The sequence below is a fragment of the Meleagris gallopavo genome, chromosome 17 (genome assembly GCF_000146605.3).
Source record: "Meleagris gallopavo isolate NT-WF06-2002-E0010 breed Aviagen turkey brand Nicholas breeding stock chromosome 17, Turkey_5.1, whole genome shotgun sequence".
NCBI lineage: Eukaryota > Metazoa > Chordata > Aves > Galliformes > Phasianidae > Meleagris > Meleagris gallopavo.
Window position 1 is genome coordinate 1132288 of NC_015027.2, and position 15296 is coordinate 1147583.

General features: G+C 43.0%; 1 protein-coding gene across 9 annotated transcripts in view; it reads right to left on the reverse strand.

Moving 5' to 3' along the window:
- The window catches only part of ARVCF (ARVCF delta catenin family member), a 219420-nt gene that overhangs the window by 39054 nt on the left and 165070 nt on the right, over positions 1-15296 (reverse strand). For all 9 annotated transcript variants that reach the window (XM_010719984.3, XM_031555926.1, XM_010719983.3 and 6 more), the window contains 3 exons: positions 8747-8864; positions 7267-7438; positions 1349-1420 (listed from right to left, as the gene is read on the reverse strand). In XM_010719984.3, the coding sequence (XP_010718286.1) occupies positions 1349-1420; positions 7267-7438; positions 8747-8864 (362 nt within the window). The remainder of the gene's footprint in view (positions 1-1348; positions 1421-7266; positions 7439-8746; positions 8865-15296) is intronic.

Here is a 15296-nt window from a genome sequence, read left to right on the forward strand (position 1 = left end):
ATTTTTTTTTAAACAACCTTACAAAGTCTCCTTGCTCTGCAACGTCAGTGCCCAGTCCTGAACTGATGCCATCAAAGTGAAAGCTGGTTATGAGGTATGACCAGCAGCTCTCTGGATAGGATGGTACTGTACCTTCTAGAGGTGCATTACTATCTCGTGCAGTAATGCACCAAGTGAAAACCACAGCTTAGATAACAGCCTAGAAACTTTAACTGCTGTAAAGGGTGCCTGCAATTTCAGTTTTACACTCTGAAGAACATTCAGTTCTTGCTATTTACAGATCATGAAGGTGAGGGTGCTGCAGGAGAGCTTTTCTGCCAGGGCAGGTGAATGGTGTGGTACCACAGCAGTTGCTATGACAGTAGTTGTATCTGCAGTGATACTGCACACACTTCAAACAAAAACTTGTACAAGTTTCAAAACACTGTCCAGTGCTACAAGAAATATGACAAGACCCAAACAATCTCCTAGCATTCAACTAAAGACAGCATATTCAGGATGGAAACGACTGAATGACAGTGCAAGATTTCACCACTGCCAGAACCCAAAGCTCAATGCAGAAAAACTGAAGAAATACAGATATGCCAGGAAAGGGAGAAGATCAGTGGTTAGAACACTTCATGCTTTCTCATATTTCCTTACGCTCGGGTTCAGCGAGGGAATTCACAACTGGAGTTGTAAAGGAAGTCAGCATGCACTCGACACTTCAGCGAGGCACAATCACCAAACACCAAATCACAGAACATCCTGAGTTGGAAGGGACCCACAAGGATCAGAGCCCAAACAGCAAATCTGGTGTCTGAGAGCAGTGCCCCAATGCTCCTTGAGCTCTGGCAGCTCAGGGCCGTGCCCACTGCCCCCTGCTGGGTCTGACCATCCTCTGAAGAACCCTTCCATAATTCCCAACCTGAGCCTCTCCTGAAATGGAAATCTCACAGTAAACTTATGGGCTGAGCTACGAACAGAATTCTCTACTTTCCAGTACAGTGCTGTATTGTGGGTGTAATGAAAAATATAAGTCTTAGAAACCAGCAAATTTTAAGCAATTTTAGAATTCAAAATACAACAATTCATTCATAGCCCTTGGATTTAGTGGTTACCTTTTCCTTGATTTTTGGTAATCCTTACTTCAGGCAGGCTTCTACAAGTTTCCACACATTTAGCAGTTTAATACAAAAGCTGCTTGTATCTAGCATTACTAGATAAAAACAGGCACTGACAAATCTATTATTCCAATTAAACAAATACAAAATAAAGATCAATATGATTGGTTCATGGCTCAAATCCCTCTAAGAGCCTCCAACTCACATGCTACTTGTTATTTCAAAAGCACAGACATTAACATTACCTTTCGCTGTTTCAGACCTCTTGGGCAAATCAAGTGTATCAAAATTCCTGTCCAAATCTCCATTCTTCTTTCCTGTGAGGGGAAAAAAAAGAAGACAACAGATGGTGAAGACCAATCAATGAAGTGCAATTTTAGCTATTTATTAGCAAATGAGGGAAACAATTTCATACTTTTGCTAAGAGAGAATTCTAAACATACATTACATAAGCTTTAACTTAAACACTTCTACACAGAAAAGTGGAACAGCACCTTGACTTCACTTTTAGGCTATGGATTCAATTTAATGTATGCAGCTGGGGAGAGAAGTGTTAATTTTCTCTTCCTCCACCACAGAGATATTCTGGCTTGGGTAAGCACACACAAACCCTATGGGATAACCAAGCATTGCTACTGGAAGTCCTGGAACAGAGATACAAGATTCTGAAGGAAGTGCAGGAATCTACATAGCTTCTGAGGGCAGCACTACACAATTCAGCCTTCCCTAATTACTTTAGGGGGAAAATCTTGTTATCTAGTCCCTCTCCCTCAAGAACAGCAGAAGAAATTGCAATAACGAATGATGAGATGAATTCACACTCAGTTTAGCTGCTTTTGAACAGAGACCCTACCAGACTGCTCAGGGAGGTCTGCAGGAAGAGCTGAAAGCTCCCCAGGTCAGGTTGCTTAACAGCAAACAGGGAAAGCATTGCTTGAAAAATACAACATGGAGTCTGGCTCTTGACTGGAACAGGTCACAGACCAGGAGAGGCCAATCCCTGTCCTGTTATAGCAGGAAGATGGAGGTTTCTCACCATGAATCCCATGAGCCATTCTACCTTCTTGATGAAAAATAAACATGTGCAGTACAGAAGAGAAACAGTGCATTTAAATACCAATACGAACATTCAGAAATACCAGGAAGAGAAAAGAGCCCTCAGGATAGCATTACATCCCCACTGTTTGTTTGTAAATACTACTTTTTTTTTTAATTTTTGAATCTTCAGCACAGAGTATCAGCCAACTTTCAGTGCTGTACAAAACAAAACACACATCAGCTCTGTTCATCTGAAGCCATTTGATTAAAGTATGGCAAAGCCCCAAAGCCCATCTTTCTAAACTGCCAAAAAGTCATGGGACCACATAGCATGCCAGTGCTCTAAAGGCACCTTTCCTAAAGGGAAGGATAGGACACAGCTGAAACTCTGCAGACCTCCATCTAGTTTCTATTCCATGAAAGAACTTGAAACATATTGCTTGGTGAACAAAATACCAGAAAGAAAAAATGAACAGTAAAGGACACTACATTTCATAATGACAGCTGAACACTGTTAGTGCTTGCAAACCTTTGCAGACTGTCCAAGCAGAGGGACCAAAGAGGACAGAACAGGACAGAAGTTATTGTTTAGGAAATACTACAAACTTGGGACAGACCAAGAAATGGGACTCCATTGTATCTACAAGCATGACTAACTCCTTTCACACATCCCCAGTTTCATGTCTCTGGCATTTGCTAATTTAAAAAGCCTGTGAATAATTGCAGACTTAACACAATCACTTATTTCAGAAGTTCTCTCTATAAAGATAGGAGATTGTCATTTCTATTAGCCCTGCAGAACTGACACAGTTCAGTAAGAAGTAAGATCCCTCCAGCCTAGTGCCGCCAGTTAAAGAGACTGTCCAGGAGAGCAGCGTAGGCTGCTGCATCGTTTGAGCTTGCAGTGCAGAAGCAGCTGTTTCTTAAGCCATCTTTCCAAACTGCATTCTCTCATCTTCAGTTGCAGTCTCAATTTCTGGACCAGACTGAACGTACTGGTCACCTTTTGGAAACCTTTACTGGTTTGTCTCTCAGAGGAACTAATCCAGCTCTCAGGCAAAACCACCTCTCTTTAGAACTGAAGCTGTCAGCTGTTTACTAGTGGAAGAAATTCAGGAGACAGAGCTCTAACCAATGGGATCTCTGCTTTACCAACTGCTTGTTTAATCCAATTCAGCAAGGGCCAGGTTCAGAAATTCCCAAAGCACCTCCATTATCTGGGGCTTCCCTATAGGGAGGGGGTGAGGAAAACGAGGACTAAGCTGTAAGATGACTCCAGAAGAAATCCATCCGGAAGGCAAAGGTGGTGCAGCTGCTCCTGTTCCCATCTGATTTCTACGAGACCCGCAATATTGATTTGGATTTCCTAACAAGGTGACAGCATTCAGCAATTTCAAGAGCCTATCAATTACAGACCTCTCAGCCATCACCTACCCTGAATGACATCATGAGAAAGCAGCTTTGCTGACAGCCACTGCAGCTCTGAATATCACTCAAGCCTGCCAGCATTGTTAGCACACAGGGATGTTTAAAAGATCATGCTAGCTAGGCACGTGGTTTGGACATCTCAATTTTTTCCCTTCTATACATCTCCCTCCTCCCCAAGTTTTACAGCTCTAAGAGCAGGAGAGAAAAGATTATGCTGCTGGATCAAAAGCACAGCTCCAGACTTGGCCAAGAGACAGACAGCTTTGAATGTGCCTGCTGACAGGTCTGCTTTATGAGACCTGGCTGAAGGAATTGGCACAGCAATCTGCTTTGGGAAAACAGCCTGACATGAGACTTGATTGTACAAGAAGCAATTTACAGTCTCTGAAACAGTAGGATTAAAATTCTTTCCCTCTCCCCCCACTACTTTTATGTAAAAAACAACCAAAACATGATCTTTGGCACCCTCACTGTCAGAAACTTAATAAGGACTGTGAGATAGAACCCAGAGTTATTAACCAATAGTGCTGTTTATCATCTTCCTCAAATATCATTTTGTTTTCTTGGATAATCAATACAGCTATTCACTGTTAGCTATTCACTAACTGCTCTTGCTGAAAGATTAATTCCCAAACACATCGAGTTAAGAAAAAAAAATAATAGTGAAGGTTCTTCATGACACCCCAGAACAGCCAATGCTGTGCTTATAAGTGTTGTTAATATGCTCCATCTCCATCCAGTTCAGTGGGTGATGGAAGACCAGGGCTGTGCTCTGCCCTCTGCATGCTCACCCCCAGAGGCCTCCAGTCACAGCCTGTGAGCAGCATCTCCCAGAATGCTCACAAGCACTATTTGTTCAGTGAAGCAATTTTTTCAACATTTTAATTTTGACTCAACTCCCGGACCCACTGATCTGAAGCAAGTGTCAGAAACTGACAAAGAGCCAGTCTTTACTCCCCACTATCAGTAACAGTGGAAATCTCCAGGATACTGCACAGCCAAACCGAACTCCCAGCTGAGGACTAAGGGAGGTGAACCTTAGCCTCATTCATATTGTTCCAATGGCAATTCCACCTGCTGTGCTGGGATGAGAAGCTGAAGGGTGCAGCTCCCCAGCAGCTTACTGCAGGTATCTTCATTGAGCTAGCCTGAATGTCAGCAACAAAGATGCAGAAGCCCGGGCCACATTCCCAAGCTGACAAAATGACCTCTATGAGTACAATTCCAAGCTGCTGAGCCTTTACACTTACTGCTACCCAGGTGAGTTAGCAAAACTATACTTTGACATGACAGACTTAGCAAGGCAGCTTGCACACTTACCTGTGCCCTCCCTTCAAGGGATTGTTTAGGCTGGTTGCAAATCAATTATACCAGGACTGAATAAAAATGTGTCATTTCTGCTTTTAGCGTGAGAAGAACAAACTGAAAATGCTCTCTCAATTACACAGCAGATTTCCATGCCTGCTGAAATGAACAGGAGGAAGCAGAGCATGGAGGAGCAGAGAAGGTGAATGAACAAGACCTTAATCTCAGCTCTTTGCCTTGCATGTAGAAGCTGAACAATGTAGATTATGGTGATGATGAAAAGAAAGTATTGCAGAGACTCACCTTGATTGAACCACTCCTCTAATTACCAGAAAAGCAGCAAAAGAAAAACAAGAATTTACAGGAAGGAAGAAAATACAAAGGAACAGTCACAAAGAGGCAGAATTTTATAAAATAGGTTAAAACCTGAGGCTTACAAGAAAACTATCAACTTTCATTGATTAAAAACAAAACAAAAATAAACCCACCAAAACAAACAAACAAACAAACAAAAAGAATAGGATATTCCACTCTCTTTCTTTTGTTCCTGCTGAGAAGAAACTTTCCCTGCAGGTCTTCCTTCCCCCGCCCCTCCTCGTTCCACGGAAAGGGCTCAGAGCTCCGTGGGACGGGAGGCTGCCCAGCCCCTCACAGATGGGTTTGAAATGCTATGATCGATGATCATGAGCTGAATTAAAGCAAATATGGCAACGCTGCAAGATTAAGTGAGCAAAAGAGGGAGGGAATTGAAGCGACCTATTTTCCAGCCCTTGGCTGACACAATTAAGATAGCTTCAGCCTGGTATTCACATAAATTTAACAGTGGGAAAAGGAATCGTCTATTTCTGACTCTAAAGGCACATTTACACACATGGCCAAGCCCAAGCTGTCCCTGAGCGCCAGCACTGCTTGCTGCAGTCTGTGGGCTCGTCCTTGTGCCACACGGTTTTGAGAGCAATTAACCCAAAAGGACACGGTCAGGTTTTGTGGCTGACAGAGAGGAGCTGCCCAGGCCTACCAGGCGCGCAGGCAGCAGGCAGACACACGGCAAGGACAGCCAGCTGAGAGCGCTCTGTTTTCACAGCCATCGGAGGATGACGACAGCTCTTCGCTACGCTCCCCTCCTCCACAAGGCACGCACTGTGTTACACATAAAACCTTCTCACCGACTGCTGCTCTCAAGTGGCCAAACAACACGGGAGACAAGAGGCAGGAAAGAGGCTCAAGTCAACATACACTCCAGGTTTCTGAAGGATATCACAGTGAAGTCTGAGTCATTCGTGATGAGAACGGGCTGGCCAGGCAGGTTATACTGTCTTTGTAGTCTCCCCCCAGACATTAGAAGGTTCCCAGCAATTAATTTTTTGTTTTGGTTTTGTTTTTTTTTGAGCACAGACTCAAGCTCTGCTGACAGACTGCTCTAGTAACGTGCCTTCACTCTGTGGTGACTTTAACACGTATGGAAACACAAAACGTTTTAATAACACGTACAGGTCACATCAAAGGAAGCCCCCTGTACAGAACACAGTCTCCTAAGTTCAAACAATTTCATGTATTCCCTTCAGCACCAAAACCTTCCTTAGATCCTGGCCATGAATAGCGAGCGTGCACCAATGTGCAGAATGGAGCCCAGACAGGAACATGAGTTCATTACCTCTGAATTCAGCCTACAAGAGTCATTTCTCAGAACCACCAAAGAAAACACAAGTTTCTTTTATACCCAAATGCATTTCACTGTCTCTTTTTAAGAGGAAGATGGAAGCAGAGTTACTGAGACTGTTAATCTTTGCTTGAAACGAAAATCATTTGCAACTTTCATGCCCCAGAGGAAAGAACAGATCTGAAAGTGACTGACAAAAGCAACAAAATTGTGTCTGCAATTTAAATTACTGAGTGACAGAACTGGGAGGTTCTATCTCTTGGTTGCAGGTGAGAGGACAGCCTTTCAGTTTGTTTTCACATGTGGGAGACTGAAGGCATGGAACACAGACAGGACTCCCATGCATGGAGATGGACGCGTGCTGGCCTGGCTTCCAGAGAGACCAGCACATGCTCTGCAGCCAAGCAAGACTAAGCATAGCTCTGACAGATGCAAGAACACAGCCAAGAAAAGGATAGGGAGAGCACAACCACCATTATCCAGCAGCAGCATCTTACAACAGCATGCATCACTCCTATTTAAAGCCAAACAGAAGCGTAGCAATTGTGGACAAAGGTCCCAAATACTGAGCAGTAACACAGCAAGGGAGATGACCACGTGCCACAACACTACAGACACGTACCTCTGCAAACTGCATCACTCTAGCATTACAAAATAGCTTGCAAGAGCAGAACTGAACAACACAATTTACCCCAAGTACATTTCCAGTTTTCAGTTCTCTGTGAGACATACCTTTAGCTTTCTTTCCACCAAAACAACCAGCATCGTCTTTCTTCTTTTTCTGAGAGCCTCCTGTGCCCGCAGTCTGACCAGCATCAAGTTCTTGATACTTATCAGCCCCAGGGACTTCCTTGTGGACATGATAGGAAAGGTTCCGCATGATGCACACACAATTCTCCACAGACTGCAACAAAAAAATTTACGTTAAAAATAAGTATTGTATCCTTCTATCTGCAAACTGTTGTATTACACCACAGTGGAGAGTTTGGAGAAGTTAAAAAAGAGGGAAAAAAAAAAAGACCAGCCGCCCCAGGAAAAGAATGGTATATTAAGCAAATTTAGTAAAACAACAACAACAAAAAGAAAACAAAAAAAACCAAGCACAAAACCAAACTAATTTAACGTTCTTATCTGCTCTACACCATTTTTTTTCCTCAAAAGTGAAGCACTTCATAAATAGTACCCATTCAACATGAAAATTCTCTAATCAAGAATACCATCTGATCATGCATAAAGAATACAAATTCACCAGAAGATCAAACACACAGCAGAAAACCATCATTTAAGGTTCTTATTTTAATACAGAGTCTCTCACACTCTTCCCCAAGAGACGCTATTTATTAAGTCTCCTCTGAGTCAAAATGAAGGCTTTGTGAGGAGTTCAATGAGAACACACATTGCTCTGTAGTAACAGCTGATTCATAACATGTAACACATACAGTTTTGACATGAGCAACGCTCTGTAGGTTGCAATGGAAGCCACCAGGTGGTTACAAAATCCACTTCCAAAATACCTGATTAAGTGACAGGGCTTTAGAATTCCCTTGTGCACACTATCACATGGCAGGAAAAAAAGAAATGATAAAAGAATAAAGTTTTTGGTGTTAAAAAGCAGTACTTTGCTCCTTCCCTTCGTAAAGGGTTAAACTGAAGATATTCCTAATGCTTTTAAACATTCTTTTAAGCACTACAGGATCATGAAAGCAGATGAATCAACATTTGTACTTACAAAAGAAAAAAGCCACAAAAAGCACTGCAAATCTAAAGACATATCTTAACATCGCGGCACTCCATCATTTTAAGCTGGCATTCAAAAAACTCTTTAAAATGAGAACTAATCCCCTTGCTGATGTTGTGCAAAACACAATACAACAGGACTCCGTTCCGATTTGGAGACTCCACTTAGGAAAGTTGATTAAGTAATGCAGAACAACAGCAACACTACTGCCAGGATAAGAAAGTACTGCTCTCCTCACCCACTACACTTGCCTTTGCTCACCTCAACAGCCATACAAGGTAATGCAGCAGCAATGCTGATCCTCTGTCAGTACTATCATGGGTATCATGACAGAGATGAGCGGAAGGCAATTACTGTGTTTTAAGAAGCAAGCACAATCCCATTCTAAAATGAGCAAAATAGAAGTCAGACCAAGTGTAACACTTCAGACTAAAGTGAGAGAAAAACCATTCACATTTTAATACTCAAGCTCACCTTATTGTCTGTATCTTTCTTGCCAACTGCAGACTGTAGGGCATGAAGGAGGGCATCCACCAAGCCATCGCACTCTCTTAGTCTTCTGCGTGCTTCTGCTCCATCTGAACTTACATTCCTAACAAAAGAGATTTAAAAGAAATTTTAGCCCTCTGACCTTCAGCCACAAGGCTGAAGGTGTGTCCAATTGATTTATATTGCAATTATTAACAATCATTACCTCGGATCAACAATTTGGAGGCAAGCCTCTTTGTTAACTTGAAGGAAATTTAACTAATTTCTTCTGGTTTGTAAGGTCTTGATATCTCCCAGCACAAAGTGGAAAAACATTTAAAGAAATAAAAGCTATTTTCTATTTACAGTACCTGATGCATGACTGCTGCACAGGCAAACTTATTATGGTTTACATATGTTGTACATAAATGCATTCCACGTAACAGAATCAACTTTACAATTTCTTTCAAGGTTGGTTCATCCACCAGTGAAGAAAACTTCAGGTCACACGATCTGAAATTATCCTTTCATGCATTACAGCAGACACCACTTGTAGAAGTTTTCTGCAGGCAGGTGCTGATTTTCAGCATGAGCACAAACCAAGTGTTACTGCCAGAAAATGCTAATCCTCAGCATAGCAGGTCTCAGCATGAAGTGGTCTGCAAAGCTACTTGCTCTGAAGCTGAAGACAGTTCAGCAGCAGAGTACTTTTGGCCACAGAAACTGAAAAATACTTTTTGTTTTCATGAAAAAGAATTAAAAACAGATATACAAAAAGCTAGAGTACGTTTAACTACGCAGGGTCGCTCCAAAAGTAATGTCTCCTACTCAATTCCATGGAAACTACAATAGATACAAAGAGCAGGTAACACAACTTAATGGAGAAAATTCTCAGCTGCAACACACAGTCACCACCCCCAGCTGTGCACTTCCACCACAATCAACAAGAGCTGCGTGCTGTGCTCCTAACAACCTGCATGGCCACGTGGAGCACGGCTTGTCTTTCACATCCCTGTCACCACCCTCACTGAGCTCACAGCCACTGCTGGGTCTCCATCACCATTCAGCAAGCACTGATGAACGTCAGTGGGTGCCATTTTTTCCACACGCAGCAGTTCAGTGACACACCTGTGCTCCACACACACTCCATGTCAGATGCCATTCTGTCAGTGCCGCCCTGCTGCCATCTGTCACACAGCAACAAAACATCACAGGAGGTTGGTGGGAAGCTTCGACCTCTGCTGCCACGCCACCAACAGCCGCCTCTGATGTCATGGCCAGCATAATGAAACAGGAGGCATTACTTTTGGAGCAGCCCTCACATGATCAATCTATCATGACCCAATTTTTGGGAGGGAATGAAGTGACAATACAATTCTCAAGTGCATTCATCAGCAAGCCTACATGTAAGTTTTCTCCCACCTGAAACAAACTGATCTCAACAGCACAGTTAACACTTCAGCTTTCAGGGTCTTTGAATTCCACAAACCCACATAAGGTCACCTTTTGAAAGCTCAGAATACAGCCATTAACTTCTGCTACCAGGACAGCACGGCCAATTTTTCTTTCTCACTGACTGCAGGGCCTGCCAACCTCAAAGTAATTAACAGCTCCGTCATAGTCTGCACTCTCAGCACCCAGACAGGCTGCCATGTTAATTGCATGACTGCAGAAAAAACATTTTCTCAGAGACCTCTCAAAGCCCAAAGACACTCAACTGTGAGCTAGCTGCTGTTACAGCACATACACTCGTTTATCTGTAGTTTCTTCCGTGTTTTTAATTACGAGTCCTTTCCTCAGCACCCACCACAGTCTCACCTCCAGCAGTGGCTGACACAGGGCACAGAAGCAGCTATTCAAGTAGGATTCCATAGGATATTTAGAAGTCAGAATATGTGCTGTTTCTTCATCTCCAGCTGTACTCCTTTAGTATTAAAAGCTTAGATGTGAATTTTAATATACAGTCTTTATCAAATTGAAAGTAGAATTCAAATTCTCAGTGATATCTTTCTGTACCGTACCAATAAACGACAGATGCTCCACCTATGAGCACATTTATCAGAAGCAGAACATTACTTACTGCACTTGAGAGTGACAGAAATGCACTAAAAATGGTCCATCCAGACCTGTGCATTACATTTCCTATTCCCTCATTAATTCTTAGAAATAGCAAACTAAAATACACGAGGAATGCTTGCAGACGTTGCAAAATAAATAACTCAAATCTTTCAGAAAATATTCCTGAACGCCTTTCTTGCCCCCATTCACAAAACTTTCTATGGTTCATTTGTGCCACTGCACTTGTAATAACATCTGCTTTACAGTTTTAGTTATCAACAGCATTACAGGTCTTCGTACACAGCTCGTCTTATTTCTTCATCAGTTATAGGATTAATATTAAAGTGGGTATCGGTAAGATTATAACAGATAAACATATTTTAAAGGGCATCAATAAGTGCAGCTTGTTGATCTCTCTTGCTCTATCTTCACCTATAGAAAAACTTACTGAAAATCAATACCTCAAAAAAGAAAAAAGCAACCAACAGTTCCACCTATATCAAACATAAATAAGCGTGAGAATTCTGCAAGGTCAAATTAATAGTTAATTAATATTCTGTACAAATTGCACAGGCATCAAACTTTACAGTAGTAATGTCATAACTCACACTACAAAACATATCCCTGTGAGTATCTCATGCAGAACCATCTGCTCTGCAAGTGCCCGACACTCTCTTTGCTAGACCTCCTTGGGATTTACCTAACAGCAGAATCCCTTTCCCTGTCTGTCACTGTAACCCAGACACACTGGAGAGCTCAGCTCACATCCTTCACCTCCACTGCATCGGAACAACAGAGGCTCCAGGGATGTGAGCCCACAGAGAACAGCTCCTGCCTCCACAGCATGCACCGCTGCTGCTCTGAGTGCACACAGCGAGAGCTCCCAGGGCAACAGCTGCACTTCAGACACACAGGTATGCATGCCCTTAAGTGCCAAGGAAAGGTGGGCTCTGATAAGCTGTCACCTGGCCATCCCTGGAGAAGAGCTGCTGGTGTTGGATCCACGATGCAGAACAACATCCAAAAGCCAGCGGTGCTGGGCTGAGCACAGGTGAGCAGGAAAGGCCTGAGAGCGCCGCATGCTGACTGCATGGCTCCTGCTGCACCCAGAGCTGGAGGGCAGAACCCTGCATGCTCGCGTTACAGAGGAAGCACCCAGATAAAGGACTCAGAATAGGCTGTCTGACAGTCTCTTCTGGCCTTTGAAATGAACCCCCTCCTAGTTTTGGGGGGAACATTCACCTCTGGTGTGTTCACCAAGAGAAGCCTGCTTTCCCCAAGACCTGCTTTTGAATACATTCCGAAAGTCCACTAAATGAGATAGCCATTTTAAAAACAAGAACAGTATCTTTCTCATATCACACTGCAAAGGGTGACAGAAAGCTTCCCAGTGTGTTTGCCATAAATACAATGGACTCAAAAGAGCAATTCTAGGAACAAGACATGAAGTTACTGCCTGCGTTACTCGAAGGGTGCAGGATGGAAAACAACTGCAGGACAGCACACACACCTCAGCCAGACATTTGAAAACCTTTACACGATGATTCTTCCTCAAATTCTTGCAGCCTGGCCTGTAGGCAGGACTGGGGAGAGAGGATGTGCAAGGATGATTAAATATATGCTTTCCCTGGGAAAACAAAACAGAAGACTCCTAAGTAAATGTTAAATGAAAGCAAATATCTTCCAGCAGAGAAACACATCAGACTAGGAATCTAGTCAGTATTAAAGAGTATAGAAAATGGTGGGAAATGTGTGAGAAATCTGTTCATGCTTTACGTAAGGTTACCATCAACACCAAATAGTCTTCTTAATGATATACAAGTCTGAATGTAGCAGTTACATCTGCAGAACAGGGCTGGTGTTCACCTCCAGGATAGGTGAACCACTGCTACTATCAGTGCCATGCACCAAAATTATCCTCAAAAAAGATATAAAAGTAACCAAATACAAGGTGCTTCATTTGCAGGACTTTGGTGCGAACCACGAAGCACTGTCCCGCTCTGCTAGCACTGAGTTTCTGTTTTCCTCTTAAAATAAAAAAACAAAACACAACAAAGAGAAACCTCAAAATACAAACACAGGAGAGACTTTTTTTCTCTGAGCACTTAAAGCCGTATTCCTGACCGCAGTGCTGTGTGAGGCTGGGCTGTCCCACTGCGCTGCAGACGGAGCTGAAAGCCAAAGGTTGCAGCACTACTAACGCTTACCATCATACTGCAGATCAGCGGGAGTAAAAAGCACTTCGTTCAGAAACCCAGCTGGGGACAAAGACAACAGGTTGAGGACCACAGGGACTTTGTCTTTTACATGAATAGAAAGCTAAAATGGAATTTTTTTAGGTATCTTTCTAGTAGGATCGCCAGCTTTCCCTGGAAGAAGCACAGAGACGCAGACAATCTGCAGCTGGGTCGGCAATAAGCACTTCAACAGCCTCTCTGCACATACTACAGGGCCTCAGCCCAAATTAATCTCACTTTTTACAACTGTAAGCAATCTTCTAATAGTGATCTTTCTATTGCTAAGCCAAGAAGTAACGCTGGCTCCATAGCCCACCCTCAGCACTGTTGCAGGAGGTGAGGACATCCACAATCACTGCCCCGGGGTGCAAACCACCGGCGGGTTAAGGAGCAGCACTGCACCAGGGCTGAGCTGGCACAGCACACACCTTGCTAAGGCCCCAACCTCACTTCAGCTGGCTCAGCCGGGCACTGACATCTCTACTTCTGCCGCTAAAAGAAGGTAAGGTTTTCTCAGGTCTCATTTAAATATTTTCCTTGTCATGTCCACCTACTCTGGCAGCCCAAACCCCCGCTTTAAGAACACCTTTCCACACTCACACACTAGTAAGAAATTTTTATTTGGATGTCAGCCAAAAGAGATCGATTAGTAACAGCTGCAGCAAGCACACACTACATCGAGTGCATTTCGAGTTACTGGGTGTCCCAAAGGGACAATAGAGCCGTTTAAAACCATTCCATCATTTCATGCAGAAAGACAATAAATTCCATTCAGTTCACATGAAATACCAAAAAGTTTAATTGGTATTAAGTTCATTGTGCTGAAAATAAGAGAGAAAAAGCAAGAAGCTGCCTGTGACATAAAGATAGCTTAATCCAGGCCTCACTGCTGACCTGTACAACACAATGGAGCTTGGCAGCAGACAGCTGAATCAGACAACAAGCAAAGCATACAGTAAAGAAAGGACAAAGTCCAAACAAAATGAGCAGAAGAAAAAGATGGGAGGGGTCTGATGGTGATGCTGGTAGGAGCAACTGTGCATCAAATCTGGGCAGGTGATCTCACTGGATATTTATGCTCTATTTAAATATCTACTCACCAGCCAGACCCAAGTCAGTACAGCAGCTCTCACTGCCTTGCATTTAAACCCCTTCCAACTACTTGAATAAAGAGACTAGCTTTGTTCAACTGCCCACACGTCTATAAAACTTGCCCTTGAAAACTGACTTCACAAGCAAGAGCTGTTGTCCAAGAGAACATCTGTGTGGATCAACAGGTCTAAGGCATGCTGTCATGACCCAGAATCACATTGGAGTTGTTTCTAAGATGCTCTTGCAATAAGCAAGGGCTCAGGCACCAGCAACACAGCTGAACAAGATACAGATGTTAGCCTATCTTTAGTTATTTGTGGCTTTCTACATCCAAGATATCATGTAATGGCATTTTAGTTAAATGCTGCTGACTGGTTACCTCCAGCATGACCTCCTTGGAGGGCCTCCACTCGCTCTCCTGTAATGCAAAAATAGAAATGCGCTACAGGAGAATTCCACAATACCCAGCAGCTACTTATGCTTCAAATTATTCCAGACTCCACTTGGAAGAAAGGTTCTTGCTTTATCATACGTGCTTACTGCAGCGTTTAAAGAATCTCAAAAATACAAAAATGAGATAGTATGTATCTAATGAAGGACCACAGCTTGCATGCCTTCCAAAGCAAACTATGGCCTCTGCACTCACTGCAGGGAGCTTTGTTCCCATCTCTTCATCCCACCACAGCAACAGACATTTCTGTAGGTTTCCTCCATTGGCAGCCCAGAGGGAAGGGACCTACATTCATTCCTAAGGAATGACAGAAGGCAGTAAGCAAGTGCACAACCTTGAATTTATACTTCAGATTTTATTGTAAAGCATTAAGGTTGCATGTAAGTAGGTTATGTCTCTGCTGCTAAAATCTATGCATAATTTATTTATATTACAAGCTAAACATCAGAAACTGTCAGGAGGAACCCTAACAGCTCCTTACTAGCACGAATTAAACGCTCTGCTCAGCATATAAGCCCCAGGACAGCCATATGCTGTGATCCTGCACAGTATCAGTAAGCTAATTAAGAAACCGCCTTCGCTTGCTCCTCTGTACCAAGAGGTGTGGGTTTGGAATTTGAGTTGTTTTTTTCCAGTCTGTGTTGGGCAGATAAGCTTCTCCTCTTCTGTGCTGAAAAATGAAGATTCATGGGCAAATTTTTGTTCTTTTTTTTTTTTT